The sequence below is a fragment of the Chelonia mydas genome, chromosome 3 (genome assembly GCF_015237465.2).
Source record: "Chelonia mydas isolate rCheMyd1 chromosome 3, rCheMyd1.pri.v2, whole genome shotgun sequence".
Taxonomy (NCBI): domain Eukaryota; kingdom Metazoa; phylum Chordata; order Testudines; family Cheloniidae; genus Chelonia; species Chelonia mydas.
Window position 1 is genome coordinate 152,906,757 of NC_057851.1, and position 20,013 is coordinate 152,926,769.

At 41.0% G+C, this 20,013-nt stretch overlaps 1 protein-coding gene and 1 long non-coding RNA gene across 5 annotated transcripts in view; one reads left to right on the forward strand and one right to left on the reverse strand.

Moving 5' to 3' along the window:
- Window positions 1–3,285, reverse strand: part of LOC114022355 — a 32,492-nt gene extending 29,207 nt beyond the window's left edge. The window contains exon 1 of the long non-coding RNA XR_006289793.1: window positions 3,161–3,285. This is a non-coding gene — a long non-coding RNA (uncharacterized LOC114022355). The remainder of the gene's footprint in view (window positions 1–3,160) is intronic.
- Window positions 3,119–20,013, forward strand: part of LIN9 (lin-9 DREAM MuvB core complex component) — a 57,245-nt gene continuing 40,350 nt past the window's right edge. Inside the window, exons 1-4 of one of the 4 annotated variants that reach the window (XM_037895619.2) lie at window positions 3,119–3,249; window positions 3,295–3,493; window positions 17,098–17,130; window positions 19,012–19,106. In XM_037895619.2, the coding sequence (XP_037751547.1) occupies window positions 3,415–3,493; window positions 17,098–17,130; window positions 19,012–19,106 (207 nt within the window). In that variant the 5' untranslated portion in view covers window positions 3,119–3,249; window positions 3,295–3,414. Of the gene's footprint in view, window positions 3,250–3,294; window positions 3,494–10,435; window positions 10,466–17,097; window positions 17,131–17,346; window positions 17,456–19,011; window positions 19,107–20,013 lie in introns of those variants that run through there. The other 3 variants (XM_043543560.1, XM_037895621.2, XM_037895623.2) reach the window with 3 other exon arrangements.

Below are 20,013 nucleotides of genomic sequence, written 5' to 3' on the forward strand. Positions count from 1 at the left end.
ACCTGAACGTGTAACACAGTTATTTTTAACACTGTTGTGTGAGCCTGAGTCTGTAGATCCAGAGTCTGTGATTCACCACCATGGGCTGTCCCTCACTGCATAGACTAACCCATAGTCTAAAATCAAAGACTCTTGGTATCCTAAACAAGCAAACATCCATGCAGTGATTGTCCTAGAATGTCTTGACCTGCAGGGCTTTGTGAACCTCAACTCAACATTTAATAGTGAAAATATTCTTACAACAAATAAAATAAAGCTGAACAGTTTTTCGACTCAAAATATTGCTGCTGTTTGTGCACTTATTTCTATATTACTCAAGGTGAGTCATTTGATGAAAAGTATTCTCTTCCGTAATAACCAGTGTAACTATAATGATCAGATGTTCTCTATTGATATATTTGATGCAAACACTTTATAAAACAATGCAGTTAAACTAACCATCTCCATTTGCATCTCCCGGCTGCAATCGCTTCATTTCATACTGTGCAATGTGGAATGTTTGTGTTGATACATCTCAGTCACTGGAAGATAAAAGGAAGAATGGCTGCTAAATACTTCTCTTTGTAGATAATAATTTTTCTGAATTATTAGATGGAGACTGGATGCTAAGTTTCAGACTGTTGTGCCTGTCCTGCTAATGATGTTTATTCTGTTCAACTAAACTGCTTTTAAGCACACGGTTTGTTGGAAAAACCCCTTCTATCTTCTTCCCAAAACACATAGATCACAGTAGTTACTCTTACATACTGCAGAATTTTTCATAACTTCAGCTATTTAAGCCTCACATATAAAGGATCCAAATGTGTGAAATTAGGCAAACAGTACAAATCTACCTTTCTTTTTCAAGTGAGGATTCCTACTGTATTCCACTGAGGGGTATGCGCATGCACCCGGAGCCAGAGCTTTTTCAAAACAGTACAGTATTGCTCATCAATCTACGCAGGCACCCTTGTACTGCCTCATGGTTTCGCCCAAGGTGATAAAGAGCAGGGCAGACAGAACACGTCTCCAGTTCCTTCTCACCACTGCGTCAGAGCTTCTGCTGAGTTCCTTCTCACAGTCTGCATCAGAGCTTCTGCTGTCCTCTTGCCCATTTTCCAAACTTTATAGAAAAACTGATTTTACTCTTGTTCAGAGTTAGGATTTTATTGTTTTTACAGTAATTTTCTAGTTCCTAGAAATTTTATAGGATTAAGGACTTGGGATGCCGCTTTGGCAGTTTTCCAGCCAAACAATTCCCACCCTTCCCCCTTTCCAGCATTAGGATCTGGGTACTGGATTATGTCGAAGACATTGGGATTCAAAGTCTGCACTTCCTGCCCTTGCATGTTTCCCATGAGCAACGAGCTCCAACACTCTATGGTTTAGGGGAAGCCCACACTGCATCCATGTTCAGTATCTGCCTCTTCCTCCCTGCTCGTACATGGGAAGGCTGAGCTCTTTGCCTCAAACAGCACCTCATGGAGGTTACTATGGGTCGCAATCAGATCCTGGCCGGGGGGAACCCCCCACCCCGTACGTCAGTCTGAACAATTTAAGAGCACTCCCCCTACCATGGAGCCTCTGTTCAGCTCCGTTAGTACCAGTGCTATGGACCCCACAGTAAGTCTTCCTCCAAATCCAAGAAGGACGCTGCATCATCCATGATGATGATGGATCTGGCCACTGAGGAGCAATGTATTCCAAGGCTCACAAGAGCAGTAAGAGGCCGCTTATCTGTTCACTGGATCCACCAGTCCTGGTTCCGGAACCATGTACCTCTCCTGCTTCAGCTCTACCAGCAGCCTGTGAATTGTTGGTCCAGCGACACATCCCTTACCCAGTTTCTGGCTGGGACCAGGACTGGTAATCACTAACTCTGGGAAGACTTGGCAGTGATCCCGGACCTCAGAAAACTGTTGGCCCTGGAAAGAGTGAGGTCTCCCTGTGTTCCGGTGTGCTCACCTGCTCAGAGGGCCCCCTCTCCTGCACTGGCCATACCCCTTTAATGCATCCCCTTCCGACCGCTCCATTGGCACCACAGTTCGTGCAGACTCCGGTTTTTCTGAGTCTGAGGATTTGGCTGTTTGACATAGTCTGCCGTTTCCATTCTGGAGCCAGTACTACCAGAGGTTTCCGATGGCACTGTGGCAGTTCCCTCCTTTACCTCAGCCAAGGAGACATTGGTATCCAGTTCCTTAGGCACTGACACAACAGGATCAACCAGGTTGGCCATACTAGAGCTTATGCCCTCACTATTTCAACACAGGAGGACTCTCCTCTATTACCACCCCATCCTTCGTAGAGCAAACACTTGGAACCGGGGGTAGACAGTGCCAACGGACCTGGGGAGATTCCCTTCGTTGGCCCTAGACGTGGCTGTGTCATCAACATTCTCCTCCTCACCAGATGACTATGGTCAGTTTCAAGAGCTACTAGGCAGGATCACCAATGCTCTTGAGATCCTACCAGAAGTGCAGGACAGTCTGTACCACTTACTATAGACATCCTGCACACATGGATATGGGCAAGCAGAGTCAACTAGATGAGGTTGAGAGTAGGCCCTAGAGCAGGAGTTCTCAACCTGTGTGTTGGGACCCCAAATTGGGTGACAACCCCATTTCAATGGGGGCGCCAGGGCTACCCTTAGACTTGCTGGGAGCCAGGACTGAAGCTGAAGCCCGAGCTCTACCCTCACTCAGGGCGATGGGGCTCGGGATCGGGCTCTTCTCCCCCGCGGGGGCCAGGTAGTAATTTTGGTGTCAGAAGGGAGTCATGGTGCAATGAAGTTTGAGAGCCGCTGCCCTAGGTGGACCGTTAGGCTGACCTAGTAGGGCCACTCTCATGTTCTAAAAACTAAATTGATTCGATTGCCCCTGCAGTGCCAAGCAGCAGCGTCACCTGCCAGCCTCATGTCACCAGCTCGCTGGGAGGAGGGCAAATAAGCTGGGTGGGGAACCGTTTGGAGAGGGGGGAGGGAGCATTATTTGGAAAACCAAGGAATAAGGAGGGATGCTTAGAACAGGACCGTGGTTCTTTAACGATAACAGTACGAAAAGCGGCTCCTGTCTCCCTAAATTCAGGGTGCCCAGCTCCAAGGCACCCTCCCCCTACAATAAAACGGGGGGGGGGGAACAGACCCCAGCAAATTGTTAAGCGTGGGGAGAGGGATGGTGCTTACCAATAATAAGGGTGCAGAGCCCTGCAGCTGCTGTGACGCGCTCAGGCTGAGAGCGGTGCGCGCTGCCTGGAACAGGAGACTCCGGGGCTGCCGTAGCCGGCTCCGCTGCCCCCCGAGCCCAGCCCTCTGGTCTCGCCCCGCGCGCCGCCTCCGCCGCGGCAGCAGCCCGGCCGGCGGCACAAGCGCTTCTCGACGCGTTCGAGCAGCCCGGGCCGCCAGCGCCGCCTCGCGCACGGCCCAGACCCCTCCCCACAATGCACCGCGACAGGCAGCCTTTGAAAAAGCGGCGCGGCTCGTTCAAGATGGCGGAGCTGGATCAGCTGCCCGACGAGAGTGAGTAGCGACCCGCGCCCGCTCCCCGCCCGGCCCGGCGCCCACTCCCCCTCCCCGCGGGGCACAGCCGCTCCTGGGCTCAGCTCGCCCCGGCCTGGCCGCCTCCCCCGGGCCGGACCCGGCTGCTGCGGGCGCTGCTCGGGCCGGAGCCCGAGTCTCCTCCTCTTCCTCTGTAACCGGCCCGGCCCCCACCCCGTCCCGCCACCCCCTGCCCCGCGCAGGCGGGAGGGGCCGCCCAGGGAGCGGGGCAGGGAGACCCGCGGGTTCCCGCCCCTCCCCTCCGGCGGGAGGGGACCTGCACCCCGAGTTCGGGCGCAGCCTGACAGGCCGGGGCCACGGCCGCACCGGGGCCACGGCCGGGCCGCACCCGAGCCAGGGCGCTGCCTGTCAACAGACAGGGACGCACCGAACAGCTGTGAGCATCGATACTGCCCCTGGGGCTCGGGAAGCTGCTCCTGGACGGTGGTGCTCAGCGCCTGGGGCAGGAGCGCTGCACTGGGGGGACGGGACTCGGCCCAGGTAGAAAGGGGGGGCACAATGAGTGCCGTGCATTGAACAGGCCATTGCTGTGCCCTGTATCTTGGGAGGTACTAATAGTGCACTTGGGGAGAGGGTGACAGAAGCAAGTGCACAGCCCCTAGGGAGGCTTGTGGGTGGGACATAATGACATGCATATTGTACTGGGGGCACTAAAATGACCCAGGGAGATGCGGGGCGGGGGGTGCGCAAAGGCACACAAACATACACTAAACGCTGTCTGACAGGCACCAGAGAAATGGGGGTCATGGAGACATGTAAACTGCATCCAGGGCCATGCCAAGAACGGGGATACACATGCTGCACAGTGTCACGCGCTGCATGTGGGGACAGATGCAAACTAAACATAGTATGATGGGGATATGAAGGCACACGCAGTTACACTGTGTACAAAGGCACAGACATGCACTGTATATGTGGACACAAATCAACGTACAGAGAGGTTGATACATGTGCTGTACACAGTCAGAGACTTGCAGCATGTGAGGTAATACCACATAAGGTGTGTGAGGTAATATCTTATTGGACCAACTTGTGTTGGTAAGAAGAGCTCTGTTACTCTGAAGAAGAGCGCTGTGTTAGCCTGAAAGCTTGTCTCTCTCACCAACATAAATAAGCGATATATCTTCCCCCTCTATTGTCTCTCTATATCCTGGGACCAACATGGTTACAACACCACTCCATATACAGATTGTGGACAAACAAAACTACAAATACAGACAAATAGAAATGTATGCTCGTTCATGGGAGTTATGCAAGCTATACGCGTACAGACATGCATACTATACATAAATATACAAATAGACACTGAAGAAAGAAAGTAGAAAGGCACAGAAAAATGGTAGGGCTAATTGAAAAGGCACAAGAGTCTATTCAAGCTAAAACATGTAAGTCTCTGTAAAGTGTATCCATTGAAAAGGAGCATATGATACAGCATGTAAAGCATATAATTGAAACTAGGAGGGCTATTTGAGAATTAGAAGCACAAATCAAAGATATACCTAAATAATTTCTTGTTTATATGAGAAACAGAGAGACAGTGGGAGGATAGAGATTGCAAAGAAGCATTTGGACAACAGGCTGGCAGATTAAGTCCGTGTAGAGAAGTACAGGGAATGTACATCGGAAATAACCATTTGAACTACTTGTACGCACTAATGTGTTCTAAATGAACTGTAACAATGCAAGGTAAAATCCTAAATGGGTTCATTTAGAACAACCTGATGAAAACTGATGCACAGTGATGCTCAACCAAATAAGCACAAATTTAGATTGAATTAAAACAAGGACAGAGCAATGGTTTTCAACCTTTTCCCTCCGGGAACCCTTTCTTACAACAGAAAAAGTTTAGGACCCACCTCCCACTTAGCCAGAAGAAAAGGAGGATGTTCATGACCTCCAGATTGAGAACCCATGGGATAGAAAACAATATAAAATATTATAATGCAACTGTAGAAGTCTATGGCCTCACCTTCAATACATTGTTCAAGTTCCCCTATCTGAAAACATACAGCTTATGCAAGGTTACTACAGACAGTCAGGAATGGAACCCATGTTTCCAACATGGCAAACTACACAGTCATATCTACTGCACCACATTGCCTTTCTGACTGACTGACTGCCAACTTTGCTTATCCTATTTCTAACCAATATAAACCATACTCCTCTGCCAGCTGGTAATTACTCCAGTACGTGAAATATTTAAGTTCTGAGCTGAGGATCTGAAGGTCACAGCATTCAAATCCTGCTGCTCGCCTATGTGAGAGGATGGCATGGTTGTGTATAAGTCACACATTAAGAAGACTTCTTTAAAACTGATTTTGCACTTTAAGAACTAGGATAATCTGTAAATTAGAGTGTAAATTGCCAAAATATGTTTCACGTTTCAGTCGTGTCACATATTTTGTTTATTTAACCCGGGGTGGTCAATAGGTGGGCTGTGGGCCAAATCCGAACCACCAGACACTTCTGAATGACCCAGAAATCTTTTTATTTACTTTTCATTGTTTTTTTTATTATTTTCTCTGGAATGTGCGTGAGAGAGAGACACACACACCTCCCATTTGTATCTGATTCACATAGGGTTAAAGCAGGAGTTCTCAAACTGGCGGTTGGGACCCCTCAGGGAGTCACGAGGTTATTACATGGGAGGTTGCGAGCTGTCAGCCTCCACTCCAAACCCCGCTTTGCATCCAGCATTTATAATGGTGTTAAATATATAAAAAAGTGTTTTTAATTTATAAAGGGGGGTCGCATTCAGAGGTTTGCTATTTGAAAGGGGTCACCAATACAAAAGTTTGAGAACCAAAGGGTTAGAGCCTGTGACAGCTCCCAACTTGAAAGCATGGCTCTTTAGCACAAGCTGTAAAAACTCATGCTTTTAGCTCTGGAAACCTTGGGTTAGTCTCTGGTGTCAGCCAAGGTGGTGGCTGTCACATACTGTCAGGTTTGAAGATGGAGAATTATGTTTTATAGTGTTAAGGATGCGAGACCGAAGGGAGGGGAAAGCACAATAGGCAGACCTGCTGCTGCAGCAGTTCCTGAATATATCTAATTTCCAGAAGTCCATGAGAGGCAGAAGAAGTATGTTTCAAGGAGTAGGCAGCGGTACAAACTCCTTCATAGAGGTTCTCTCCAGCTGTTTGGTTTTGTAGCCACTACTAAATATGGTGGGTTGCTCTTGGCCTACTTACTTTTTAACAGGTATAAAATTATTATACAAGATACAGAACTTTCTAAGGCTTGTTACAGTTTCTTACACCCTTCAGAAGGGTCATTGCAGTTACGAAGGGTTGTGCAGTGCAGTGCAGTTTCTCCTTCTGATTCCCAGGCAGGCACAGCTCTCCTTCTCCCTGACCCTTGGGAGCTATCCACTGATGAGTTAAAAAAAAAATACAAAAAACAAAAAACTGCTTTTAGTGGATAGTTAAGCTTGCATTGGTACACACACCATCCATCCAAAACCTTAAAAGTTTGAAAATAACAAATTAAGGGAGAATTCTTCTGTATTCCTTGCCACCTTTATATTGCCTACAACACTGTCAATAACACATTTTAGCACTTCATAAGACTTTCACTTCCATCTCCAGCATAAACTGAAAAACAATATGTACCTCAGCTTCATCAAACTTGCACAAATCTTATTGGCAGTGTGGCACATTGGTGTGTATTTTATGTGACTAGACTGGCACATCTGACTGTTGCACAATCCACATATTTGTCAAGTTAATATGCTTTATATAAGAGCTAGGTATTATTAATAGTGCTGAGGTCACCATTAAGGTTTTGGGTTAGAGTGGAAGTTTGAAGTTGGGATATTTTTTTGCTTTTCAGTATCTGTTGAAGATGGAAGTGAAAGCTTTATGGAGTGTTAGAATGTGTTATTGACAGGGTTGTAGGCAATATGAAGATAGCAAGAAATGCAGGAAGCTTTTTTCTTAATACTTCTTTCTGTGTTCTTTGGATTTTGTTGGCTGGGGTGTCACTTTAAGTGTTACTAAACATAGTTTTTGTTTGTGAATTAAGTATGAGACTGGAGGTGAAGAAACAGATGTTAAGAGTCCTGGTTCTGACACTGATTTTCTGTATAACTTTGGGTATGTCACTTAACCTTTCTGAGCTTCAGATTCTCAATCTGTAAAATGGAAGTAACAGTACCTACAAAATATTCTGGTAAATTGCTATAACAGTGCAAAGGATTACATGAGTCAGTGTCCGATAGAGGTAGAATATAGGACCCCTGTGCTTTCCGTCTTCTGCATAGCCCATTAACCCAAGTGGATTTTCAGGAACATTACATTTTGTTAGCTTTTTTCAGAATTTATCATTGTGAATTTTTATATAAAAAAGGTTGTAGTTAAACCCCTTGTTCACTATGGCAAGATGGACCTGGATTCTACTTCATGATTACCAGTTTTTGCACTAGATGAGAAATTGTGCAGCAGCTTCATTTTTTTTGTAGAAATTTTTTTAATTGATTTAAATGTGACATTGAATGCAGCTGATAACCCTGTTATTTATTTGATACGTTCAGTTTATTATACACTATCCTGACATTTTTCAGTTTTTAATATGCCAAAGATTGTTATCTTGACAATGCCTAATTGCATTCTAGAATTTGTCAGGGGGCTGGGATAAGTGGGCAGGAAACATTTGGGACTCCTAACATCTGGAGATGGGGGGGGAGGCAGTTTGAAATTGTAGGATGAACACACTAGGTGTATGCTTCTGCTAGAATTATCATAGGTGAAGTAGTTAAACTATTACCTTCAGGTTTTAGACTTAATATCCCGTTGAAATTAATATAGGGAAATTCACACTTCTGATTCATTGGTTCAGACTGCAGACTCAGGAAGACAATAATGAAGCGGTTTATACTCATTTAATGTTTTCAAGGCTTCACAGCTGGGAGGGTTAGAATCATTTTTTAAGTGCAAATGGAGAATGTGGCTCACATTTCTGTGACAAGAGGTAGGTAGGGTCAATGGCAGATCCCATAGCTGAAGAATCACAGAATACAAAGGGCCCTTATTATATTTCCCTGAAGATTCTGATCTGTAGCAGTAAAAGTATTTCAGGCATAGCAGTCATTGGATTTGTATATTTAAGACTGTGTTGTGCGCATAGTATGGCTGCTACCCAGGGAATTATTGTGCTAATTTTACTAAATGAATGCATTTGTTTTTATTTTATATCCTGGTAAATTTGGAACTCTGAGGTAAATGGTTGATGATTTTGCAGTTCTGAATGTGGCATCAATTTCTGGTTTTTTTGAGAAGTAAGATTAAAAATAGCTGTACTCTTTAGTATGATTGCTACACCTCTTGTGTTAGACTGGCTAGCACTGGCAGCATAATTTGTAGAATACTGTATACATATACTTGTGGCTGAGTGAATTGGATGTCTTTTATAACTGGGGTCCTCAAGCTGATGTTGCAGTCTCTTGGCTGGAAACTGTGGCAATTCATGAAAAAAAACAATTTTATGCTACCAGAAAGTATGAGACATTACTGCCAAGGGGACAAGTGCTACAAAAATAAATAAAATTTTACAATATTCTAAAATTGTGTAGTTTATTTAGGAAAATTTAAGACAATGTTGGCGTGTGGTTCCAAGTAGTTTTCTTTCAGTCCTTGTAAATACATTTAGTAAACAGTTTTTAGGAAGACACTTACAATCCCTTACATGCTATTATTAATATATTGATTAATTTGATTAAAATTTGATCTATGTAAACATTGATTATAATATGATTGGGAATGTCCAGACTCTACATAAATATTTTTGTTTGATCCACCACACCTGTCAAGGTTCCTTCCCCACTCTGAACTCTAGGGTACAGATGTGGGGACCTGCATGAAAAACCCCCTAAGCTTATTTTTACCAGCTTAGGTTAAAACTTCCCCAAGGTACAAACTATTTTACCTTTTGCCCCTGGACTTTATTGCTGCCACCACCAAGCGTCCAACAAATATATAACAGGGAAAGAGCCCGCTTGGATACATCTTTGCCCCCAAAGTCCTCCCAAACCCTACACCCCCTTTCCTGGGGAAGGCTTGATAAAAATCCTCACCAATTTGCATAGGTGAACACAGACCCAAACCCTTGGATTTTAAGAACAATGAAAAAGCAATCAGGTTCTTAAAAGAAGAATTTTAATTGAAGAAAAAGTAAAAGAATCACCTCTGTAAAATCAGGATGGTAAATACCTTACAGGGTAATCAGATTCAAAACATAGAGAATCCCTCTAGGCAAAATCTTAAGTTACAAAAAGATACAAAAACAGGAATATACATTCCGTTCAGCACAACTTATTTTATCAGCCATTTAAACAAAACAGAATCTAATGCATATCTAACTAGATTGCTTATTAGCCCTTTACAGGAGTTCTGACCTGCATTCCTGCTCTGGTCCCGGCAAAAGCAACAGACAGAGAGAACCCTTTGTTCCGCCTCCCGCCACTCCAGCTTTGAAAGTATCTTGTCTCCTCATTGGTCATTTTGGTCAGGTGCCAGCGAGGTTATCTTCTGCTTCTTAACCCTTTACAGGTGAAAGGGTTTTTTCCTCTGGCCAGGAGGGATTTAAAGGTGGTTAGCCTTCCCTTTATATTTATGACAACTCTGTCAAATAATTTTAAAAGATACTATATTTGAAAAGTCTACGTAAAACTTGTTTTAATGCACTTGTTGCTTGCTCTTCTGACTTTGAGTAGCAGCCGCAAAGTAACAAAGGCTGTTCTCAGAGCTGTGAATAGTTCTGATGGCGTTTCTATAGCGCGATGCATAAGCAAGGAAGTTGTGTACTGTCAACTTCTGTATTTTTCACAATGAATTTATTGCTTTTTAAGTATGGTGGTGTGACAGTCTTATTCATCCTCCATATAGGTATACCACCAGGAGCAGTATTACAGCATCCATGTTCCTCAGCCACTTCTGGGTGAGATCATAGTTCAGTTTCCAGGTCTATTCAGGCTTGGTATGTCTATTGAGACTAGCCAAAAGTGGTTATAATTAGTATTGACAGTGATGATTGTTTGAAGAAATGGCCATCAGTAGTATATACCAGTAATAACTGAACTGACACCACCTAGCTACAGGTTACTTTCCAGCCGTCAAATTGTAATAACTTTTGCCTCTGTCTACAGTACAAGCACAACCATGTTTTTCTAACTCTTTCTTTGATCAGCTTATAACACATATGACTGAGTTTTGTTCATATACTGTACACTGCTTTTCACAAGACAACTGTATCAACCCCGTTTGCATGTGCATTGCTGCCACGCTGCCTGTTTTTGTGTCCGTGCATTCTGGGGAAATCTGGGCAGCTATCCCATCTTGCATCACTAAGGCATAGGACTTGGAGGACATGACATACTAACAGAGTGACACCAACAGTACATAGAACAATGCACTTTGGTATATCCTCCTGCACAGAGAACAGGGAGAAAGGATAAGCCAAACTAGTTGCACTGATGTGATTAGGGGATCCCATCTCTGATGTGGGGAAAAAAGCATGCCCACTTAATTACAGGAAGAGATACATCTGAGGCCACTGGCAGGAATGAAACTCTCGGAGCTATCCTGGTTACTCCTAGAGTATTACCATGTTGTATGTGGACAAAAAACATCTAAAGGCAACCATGACATTGATTACAAACCTATTTGAAAGTTGTAATATAATCAGTTTCAAAGTCACTGCTGGTCAGGGCTGGATTCAAACAGGTTAGCAACCTAGAAGGGGAAAGGCTTTGCATCCTTCTGTCCCTCATCTGAATCATATAGTCCCCCTTTTGGATTGTGTACGCATGTTATGTTAGGTTTGCTAAACAAGGAAGAACAAAAGCTGTAGATATTAAAAAGTTTATTTTCAAAGTCTCAATTGGATATTACAAATGATACAGAGTTAAAAAACACTGGGGCGGGTCCCCAAAAACTATTTTTAAACAAGGGCTCATCAGTATTCTTATTTTAAATAAACATGTAGGACCAGTTGTGAAAATGGCATAATTTAAACTTCAGATGCACTAGTTTGTTTTACATGGGTATATGTAGAAAATTGTGTCAAAGCTTCCACAATCACTGGTATTAAGTCACATTTGCTACACTTTATGAACCTTCTTAGTTCAGTTTTAGGTCAAAAGGAGGGGAAGGATAATCACTATCGAAACTGTACTTTTTGAATGGGGGAGAAGTAGTTTTAAGCAAGTCCTTTGTGTGCCTCTTGGAATCTCAAAGACCTCTACCCCACATTAGATCTGTCTTTCTTTCATAGAAGATGGTGCAGTTTCCTTCTGAGCTCATTAATGTTGCTCACAAATCAGCTAGAGGAGATGCTTCAGATCATCTTCATTGTAAGCCTTCTTAAGTGATTTCCTGGGCTGAGAGCAAAAGATTGGACCTAGAAACTGAACCTTGGTGCTGCATGTGGTATCTGAGATCACTAACTTCAGTACTAATGGACCTGCCCATGAGCCCCATCCTGAATATAGGAACTGCCATGCTGGATCAGACTAATAGTCCATCTCATCTAGTATTCTGTCTCCAATAGTGGCCAGTACCAAATGTTTCAGAGGAAAGTGCAAGAAACTTCATAGTGGCCATTAGGGAATAGTCCTCAGAGGAATTTTTTTTCTAACTTCCCTGTTAGTAGTTGGTTGAGTGAATAAAAACTGATGATTTAAAAACTAAAAATTGGATTTTTTACATTTATTTTTAAAAAGAAAAATGTATTTAATTTAAAGTTATTTAAAATTAAATTTGAAATTATGACAATCTATGTTAAGGCCAAAAAAGTCAAACTGCTGTACTGATGGAAATCGCTGACTAAGTGCCTGTAACCAGAGTTTGTTGAAATGCAACCAGCTTTTAACAACAGTAGCCTCTTCTGCAGATGAAGAGAGAATATTTTCTTCCTTTCATTTTATTCAGCTAATTCTGTTCTGTGATTTGTTGTTCAATGTTAAGATACCATTTGGGAGTTGGAAAAGCAGGAAAACTTGTTAAAACTTGTTAGCAGGAAAACTTATTCCAATCTATGAATAAAAGCTAAATGTTGAGAGGATGAGATCTACTAGTTTTAAAATTGTGAAGAACATGGTGACCAGAAACAGTCACTTCAATTCACTATTGTTTAATACATCAGTTAGTTTTAAATGCAAAGCATGTTTTGATAAACTTCCTTTTTTTCTTATGTATCCAGCATATTTAAGATAGTTTTATTTAACTAATAAAAAACAAATTTAAAATACTGTTTTGTGCATTAATTGACTTGCAATTTTCATCCAAGAGTTTGACATTAATTTTTTATTAGTGATTTTATCACTTAGTAAATAAGTACATAATAAAAAATGTAAATTAAAACTCTGAATAAATGTTAAGCTATATAATTACTTGAATAAATGTATATAGACATAGCATAAACACTTGGATAACAACAACAACAAAAAAGGAAGCTGCTAAATTTAGATGAAAAATCTAAATATTTAGGAAAATACCAAAAAGTACAAATGCAAAACAATATTAAAATTGATTATTTTGAATTATATCAAGGTTTCTTGCTTGCTGATTTAAATCAATCTACCTGATGATTGGCTTAGGGCCCGAAGTATGAGCATTCATATCCACTACTGAAAAATATTATATATGATGTAACTTCTCATCATCCACATTAATGCCTAATCCCTTTTGAAATCCTGCAAGCTCTTGATCTCAGTGATTTCTTGTGTTAGTGAGTTCCAGAGATGAATTATGCTTCTTGATGTTTTTTTAATTCAGATATTTCACCTGGTTTAAATTTGTTCTCTTTCAGTTTTTTGAATGTTTGTTCCCTTGTTCTCATGTTGTTAGAGAGGATAAATGGGAGTGCCCCATCTACCTTTTCTGCGTGACTGCTGCAGTATGGCAGCTAGTGTCTTGGACCTTTTACTCTAGTGACTTGTTGCTCTTTAATTTAACAGAGGGCCGGTTTGGACAAGATTGTTTAAAAAAAAAAAATCCCCTCTGGAACCACAAATGAATCCTGTTTCCTCTTCCTCCTCTTGCCCACCTTAAAAAAAAATTCCTCCATTGGAGCTGCCCATTCCCTGTTGGAATCCATCTCTGTAACCTATATGAATGAAACTATGAATATACTTCAAAAATAAAGAACTGAAAAAGTATGGAGATTCACATCTCTTTTCTATTATAGATTGCTCTTAGACACATTCTCCATGTTGCATCTCCTATCTATGTTCAAGGTATGGGGGCGGGGGGGGAAATATCTACAATAAAAAGTAATGGTCTCGTATTGAGAGAGCTTTTCAACCATTACATTTCTCTGAGCTTTTAGTTCACCTTCCTAGAATAGGCAGAGCTGGCAATGCTGCCTGTAGTTAAGGTTGCCTAACAGTTCCCATTTTATAAAAACCTGTCTTCAGTTACTTATAACTTTGCCAGACTTTAACCATTTGGATAAAATTTCCAATACCAAGTGTCTGCCTCAAGCTTATTTTTGGAGGGAAAGTTTCAGCAAAAACTGTTCAGTCATTTCCAAGAACTAGGTTAGGGGAAAGTTGTTATTTTGCCAGTATTTTTTTTTTAAAAAAATACTTTTTACAGTTGCACTGAGAAACTCTAGTACTTCCATGTTTTGGAGCAGTGACTAGAAATTTGGAAAGGAGATGACACTGGTGAATGAGAAATGACTTTTCTTTCCTCATGAAAATCTACCCAAATTTGGCTGAATTAATAGCCTCTGAAAATCACACATGATCATTATAGGCATCTTAGAGTCTGAGAGCAAAATATAGTATAATGTTTGGAGAATGCTGTTTCACCACTCTTTGTCCCAGTTATACTGAGCATGCTCCATCCTGGGGCTGAGCAGGACTTCTACAGTTGCTGCTCCTGGCAGCTATAGGCCACTGTGGCAACACGTACCAGAATTGAAAGTAGGGAGTCTCTCTCCTGTGCTGGCCATGCTCCCCCTGTTGGTATTGTGGCACTATAGAAGAGAAGAGAACACCCAGATTCAACTGAAGAAGCATGACAAGTTTATTGGGGGAGCTGAGGGGGCAGAGGCATGGTGCCAGCATTGGAGCAGGGATAGAAGAAAGGGGAATAGGGACAGGTTGGGGTGGGAATGGGAGACAGAAGCAGAGAAATAGGCTCTGGTGAGAACATGCTAAAGGATGGGTGCGAAAGGGGACAGGCTGTGGGGAACAAGAGCAGAAAGGTTTGTAACCACTAAAAACTACTCATTTCCAAAACGTGGAACAGAATCTAGAATTCCTGAACCCCAACATTTCTCTTTTGCCAGCAAATAGCTGTAAATCCACTGGCAAAATGTGTATCTCAGACCCTTCTAGTGACTGCTCTCTATGGTGGAAAACTAAAGGCTCCAGCATGTTGATGACTCGTGGGGGTCAGTATAGTTAGATATGATGGAAATACTATTCGATTTTTGTTGTTTTTTCTTTTTTTTAATGTAGAAAATTTACATATAAAATCCCCTACATTTAAATGATGTTAACATTGCAAAGTCAAGCAATAGGTGCAACGTTAATTTGGTTCTTTTGTGTGTATGCACTATGATACTGTCACACTTTCTGGAGTGGCTCATAACTGTGAGTGCCTACCTCACGCAAACTGTCAAAAAGCAGGACAGAGCCCCCCAAAAAAACTGGTAGTATTTTCTGTAATTAGATTTCACCAAACTAGTAACAAATGTGCACTCCTGGATCAGTATACCAATCTTACTGTGGAGTCACAGACAGTCCCCTAGACTCTCCAGTCTATCTTGCCACCCAGGCAAACTGGACTTTGTGATAAACCAGAAACCATATCACATCAGATTGCTCCCAGTCCCAAGGGATCAGTCACCTACCCCAGATCAATTGGTACTCCAGTTCTTACATCAAAGACAATTGCTGGCAGCCAATTCTATAGTAAACTAACTATAGGTTTATTAGCTAAGAAAAGGAAATGAGAGTTATTGAGAGGTTAAAGCATGTAAAATATGTTAACAGGTAAATCACAGTTTGTAATTCCAAATGGTAGCAGTGATGTAATAAAATGCCATTTTCCCAAAAGTGTTTTCAGGGTACCCAGATTATCTCTGGGGATCTCTGCTTTGCGTCTGGTACACTGCCCTGTAAGAATCCAAATAGAGAGAAAGGATCTTTCCATGAATCCAATTTATAGCTGCTTCTCACAAAAACCAAGCAGTGTCATTACCCACATGGGCTTTTCCTTTGACGACAATGAGTGAGGAATGCACTTAGAGTCCTAAGTCATCACACACAATGACCGCTTGCTTTGAAATTAGCTTTTTATGTTAAAGTTCTTCATTCCAAAAGATTTTTCTCCTTTGATGAGTTATTTAGTTACAGGGGTGTATACACAATGTAAAAGTTTGCCATTCCATTATAACAAGATATAGATAAGTGAACACAATACAAGTAACATTCCACTAGTTTTCATGAAGTTTAAACATCTGAATACACACTTACTCATTTAATGCTTTGATCTATACTAACACCCAAGTGAATTGGCCAGGGTTCTGACCTAGCTGACACCTGGTTTGCCAGTGTCGCAGATACCATCTTTAATTACAAGAACATATTACACTGTTTTTTTTTCCATCAACCCCATCCTCTTTTAGTTGGGATGAACAGTGTTTCAGGGTTTTGTGTAGTGGATGAGACTGTTTTCTTTAGAACCTCTGTCTCATCTGTTGAAGAAGTTGGAAGGTGTATCGCTAATAAGGCATGGGATTTCAGAAAGAGAAAGGATAGTTTGTGGTTAAGGCAGTTGAAGCCATCGTTGAGAATTTAATTCTATCCCTGCCTCTGCCACTGAATTCCTGTGTGATTTTGGGCAAGTCCCTTGAAACAGATTTTTACAGTTGGCCACAAATTGAGTGTTCCTCATTTTTTTGAGTTCCTAACTTGAGACGTGACGTGATTTGTAGAAGCGCTCTTCAAGTCCCTTCTGGGCTTTAAAATCTGTGAATCTACTGGATATCTGTGGGGGGAGCATTGCACCACAGAGACAACCTTCCATCCCATTGTCCCCCACTTGTACCCCAAGATTGAAGAAGCAAAAGAAATTCCGCCCCCCCCCCTTTTTTTTTTAAATTTCATTGTGGAACCTTGGTAGACTACATTCTACCACAAAATGGTGACACTTAAATAATGTTTACATGTCCTAATTAAAACAGTATCAAATATGTGAATCCACATAGAAATGTGTATTTCAGAGGTAAAGTTTGCCTAGAGTTGGCTACATTCATTTATATAGCTCTAGGTTCAAGGAGCATTGTGGATGTAAAACTAAAGGGCATAATTAAAATTTAAATATATGTCTTCAGTGCTTACTGGGCCACATCTTACACAATACTGCACATTGTGTTGTGGAGAGTATACTGGATTCACCCACTCAGTAGTTAAGGGGTTAATTTCAGAATAGTTCCCTGCCTCTGAAGAAAAATATATAATTGATATGTAGCTATTGCACCAGTTGTGAACCAACTTTGAAAAATTTGATGTATATGGACTTTTTTTTTTTTTTTTTTTTTTAAATAAATTGCAGGTTCTTCAGCAAAAGCACTTGTGAGCTTGAAAGGTAAGAAATAAATACAATGTATTCTTTACGTGTGGTATAAATGAGAGATGTAAATTGACTTCAGATCATAACTAGAGTTTCTGATTTCAGAAAGCCTCTCCAAAGGAAAATTATGAAGATAGTTTTTATAAAATATATGCTGATAATTGTTTTATTTTAGATATCTGTAGACTGAGTAGTTTGGTACTCACTAGTCAAACTCTACTTATATTGCAGCTTCTTTGGATGCTGCTTTTGAAAATGAGACCCTTTGGAGTGCCATTTCTGAAATAGGTGCTTCCACTTTAAGTACTGCCTAGGCATCAGGTCTGACATGAAATTTGAGGTAATTTTTCCTTTCTTGGGGGTGAGATAGGATTACCAGTGGGACCTTTACTTATGATGAAATTTATATTGTAAAGGAAATTTGTAATCTCACTGTCTTCTACCAATAACTAGTGGGCCAACGCAACAGAGCTGTTGCTTATATTGTCTTAACACTGGAGAAAAATTCTATTCATGCATATTGCATCAACATTTAGAATCCTTCTGCTCTGCCTGGTGCCAGAAATTTTGTTATGTATTATAAGATCCCCATTTACACTGGGGAGAAAACCTGTTTACTGAACCAGTTTTGAACGGTCTAAATTTTGGTGCAGGCTATTTAGATCACTCAGTTTTATTGTGCAGCTCATGTCCATTCAAAAATCATTTTCTAGAGCACATTTTGTAACAGTCATGCTAGGCAAATTGTTTTTATAGCCTAAAAAGTTCTAAACCGTTTAAAAGCAATTTTATTCCCAGCATAGATTAAAGCTATTTTATTGGCAAATGGAATGCCTAAACATACTAATTTCAAACTGACGTGTTCAAAATGGATTCCATATGTTTGCTGGAATACTGTCCTTGGAAGAAATAAATTCTATAGTCAAATATCTTCTGGAAGAGCTTAACTTTAAAGGGAAAATGTCAATTAGTTACAAGCCAAATATTTATCTGTCTTAAAATTATTATAATCAAATGTGAAATGTTCTCTGAATTCTAAATATTTCTTTAAAAATAAATGCACCTAACTGTCCTATAGAAATTTAAGTAATAAAACAATGCCATCACCATTCATTATATAAGGCCCACAGTATATTAAATGGTGCTTCAAAAGTTAACAAACTATATTCCAAGAGCTATTATGCTGTTCTAATTGATGAGCATAAACAAGGTAATAGTGGAAACATAGTCACATACAAAGGAGAGGCATCTTTCTGGTAAAGATACCATCTGTGTAGGAGTATCACTCCTGGATCTCAGTTTTCTGGTGTAGGATAGGTAGAATTTCCAATATTTGGAAGATTATTTTTTGGCCCCCTAAGGAGCATGGTAGAAGATAGAAGCATGAATCAGAATCCTACTCCTCCTTTACTAGTGATGTATGATCAACAATGTGTGTGGGGAGACAGAAGGGCCTGGTTCATTCTCCTTCCTGTTACTGGTGCCCTTATTGAGCCAAAATTTTCAGAGCTTGGTAAGCTTTTAAAAGGTAATTTTAAAAAAGACTAATCTATATAAACTGGCTTTATACTCCAGTGTGGTTCTGTGGTAGCTGCAACATAGCTATCTAGATGGGTGTCACAAGGGAGTTGAAGCTAGATAGACTTCATGAGAGACAAACATTGTGGTGGGAAGAAATGGTCTGAATGTCTCTTATAGCCTGGTTAGTGGAGGTGTTCACCATAATTGACTGAAGATGATGGAATTTTAAACCCATTTGCATTGCCATTTAAGAAGGCATTACAAACAGCGAAGGGGAAAAAAAACATTAAGGTAGTGTTTAAGAGTATGGTGCTGCCATTTCGACAATAGTTAGATTAAAAAAATGCATTAATAGTATGTGACTGTTCATGACAGAGGGAAGTTTATCCAGCACATGGAATGAAAAGTACAGTTCTCTACAGAAAACGCCTATTTGGAAAAGCAAGAACGCTGGTTCTGCTGTAGAAATGGTAAGAAGTAAATATTGATATGCTTGTGATAAAAAAGTCAATTAAGTTTAGGGTTCATGTAGTAATGGCATAAAATCATTCATAGTCACAGATCAAGTGATCTGCTTAAAAATGTATTTATTTCACAATTTGTGAATATCTAAATGAATATCCTTTATGAATAAAGCAGTGTATACAACTCTAATGTGAAATGAAAGCATGTTTTATAAATAAATAAGTATGAAAATTACATTGGTAACCAGTTTCACATTTTAATGAACCAGTTTTAATGATTTGCTACCTTTTTACAAGTGTTATATGGAATGTGTTTATTTTGCACTATAAAGAACATAAGAATTGCCACTCCAGATCAGACCATCTGTTCTGCCTAGTCCAATATTCTGCCTCTGGCAGTGGCTGGTTACTGGTGCTTTAGGAAAAGGTGGGAAAATCCTGTGATGCACTTACATTATTGTGCCATTCTATGGGGGATATTCTAATAACAATGAATGCATAGAAGTAGAGTTTCCTGCAATATTCTGGGGATGGGGGAATATTGGGAGAAGTTAAACAAGTTAAAAAAGAACTGCCATTTAAAACAAAAAAGCAAAACTGTGTTTATGAAATGTTTTGCAGCCTATAAAGTGATTTCCCTTTCTTTTGATCCGACCACATCTTCCGCTTTTTAAATCTTCTCCATTGCATCAGGTTCAAGCTTCTTGTGATCACCATCAGCTTCCTATATAACCTACTTATTTTGTTGTGTACAGCATTGTCTCCTAACCCCTCTCAGTTGGCAAAGTTCATTCTGCCAATGTTATCAGTCTTGATTCCCTGTTTGTCCACTTTTTCCGTAACTGTGTCTGTGCTTTTTCCATGGCACCTCCCATATACACAGAACACCCTTTGTGAACTGGTGTGCAGAGCC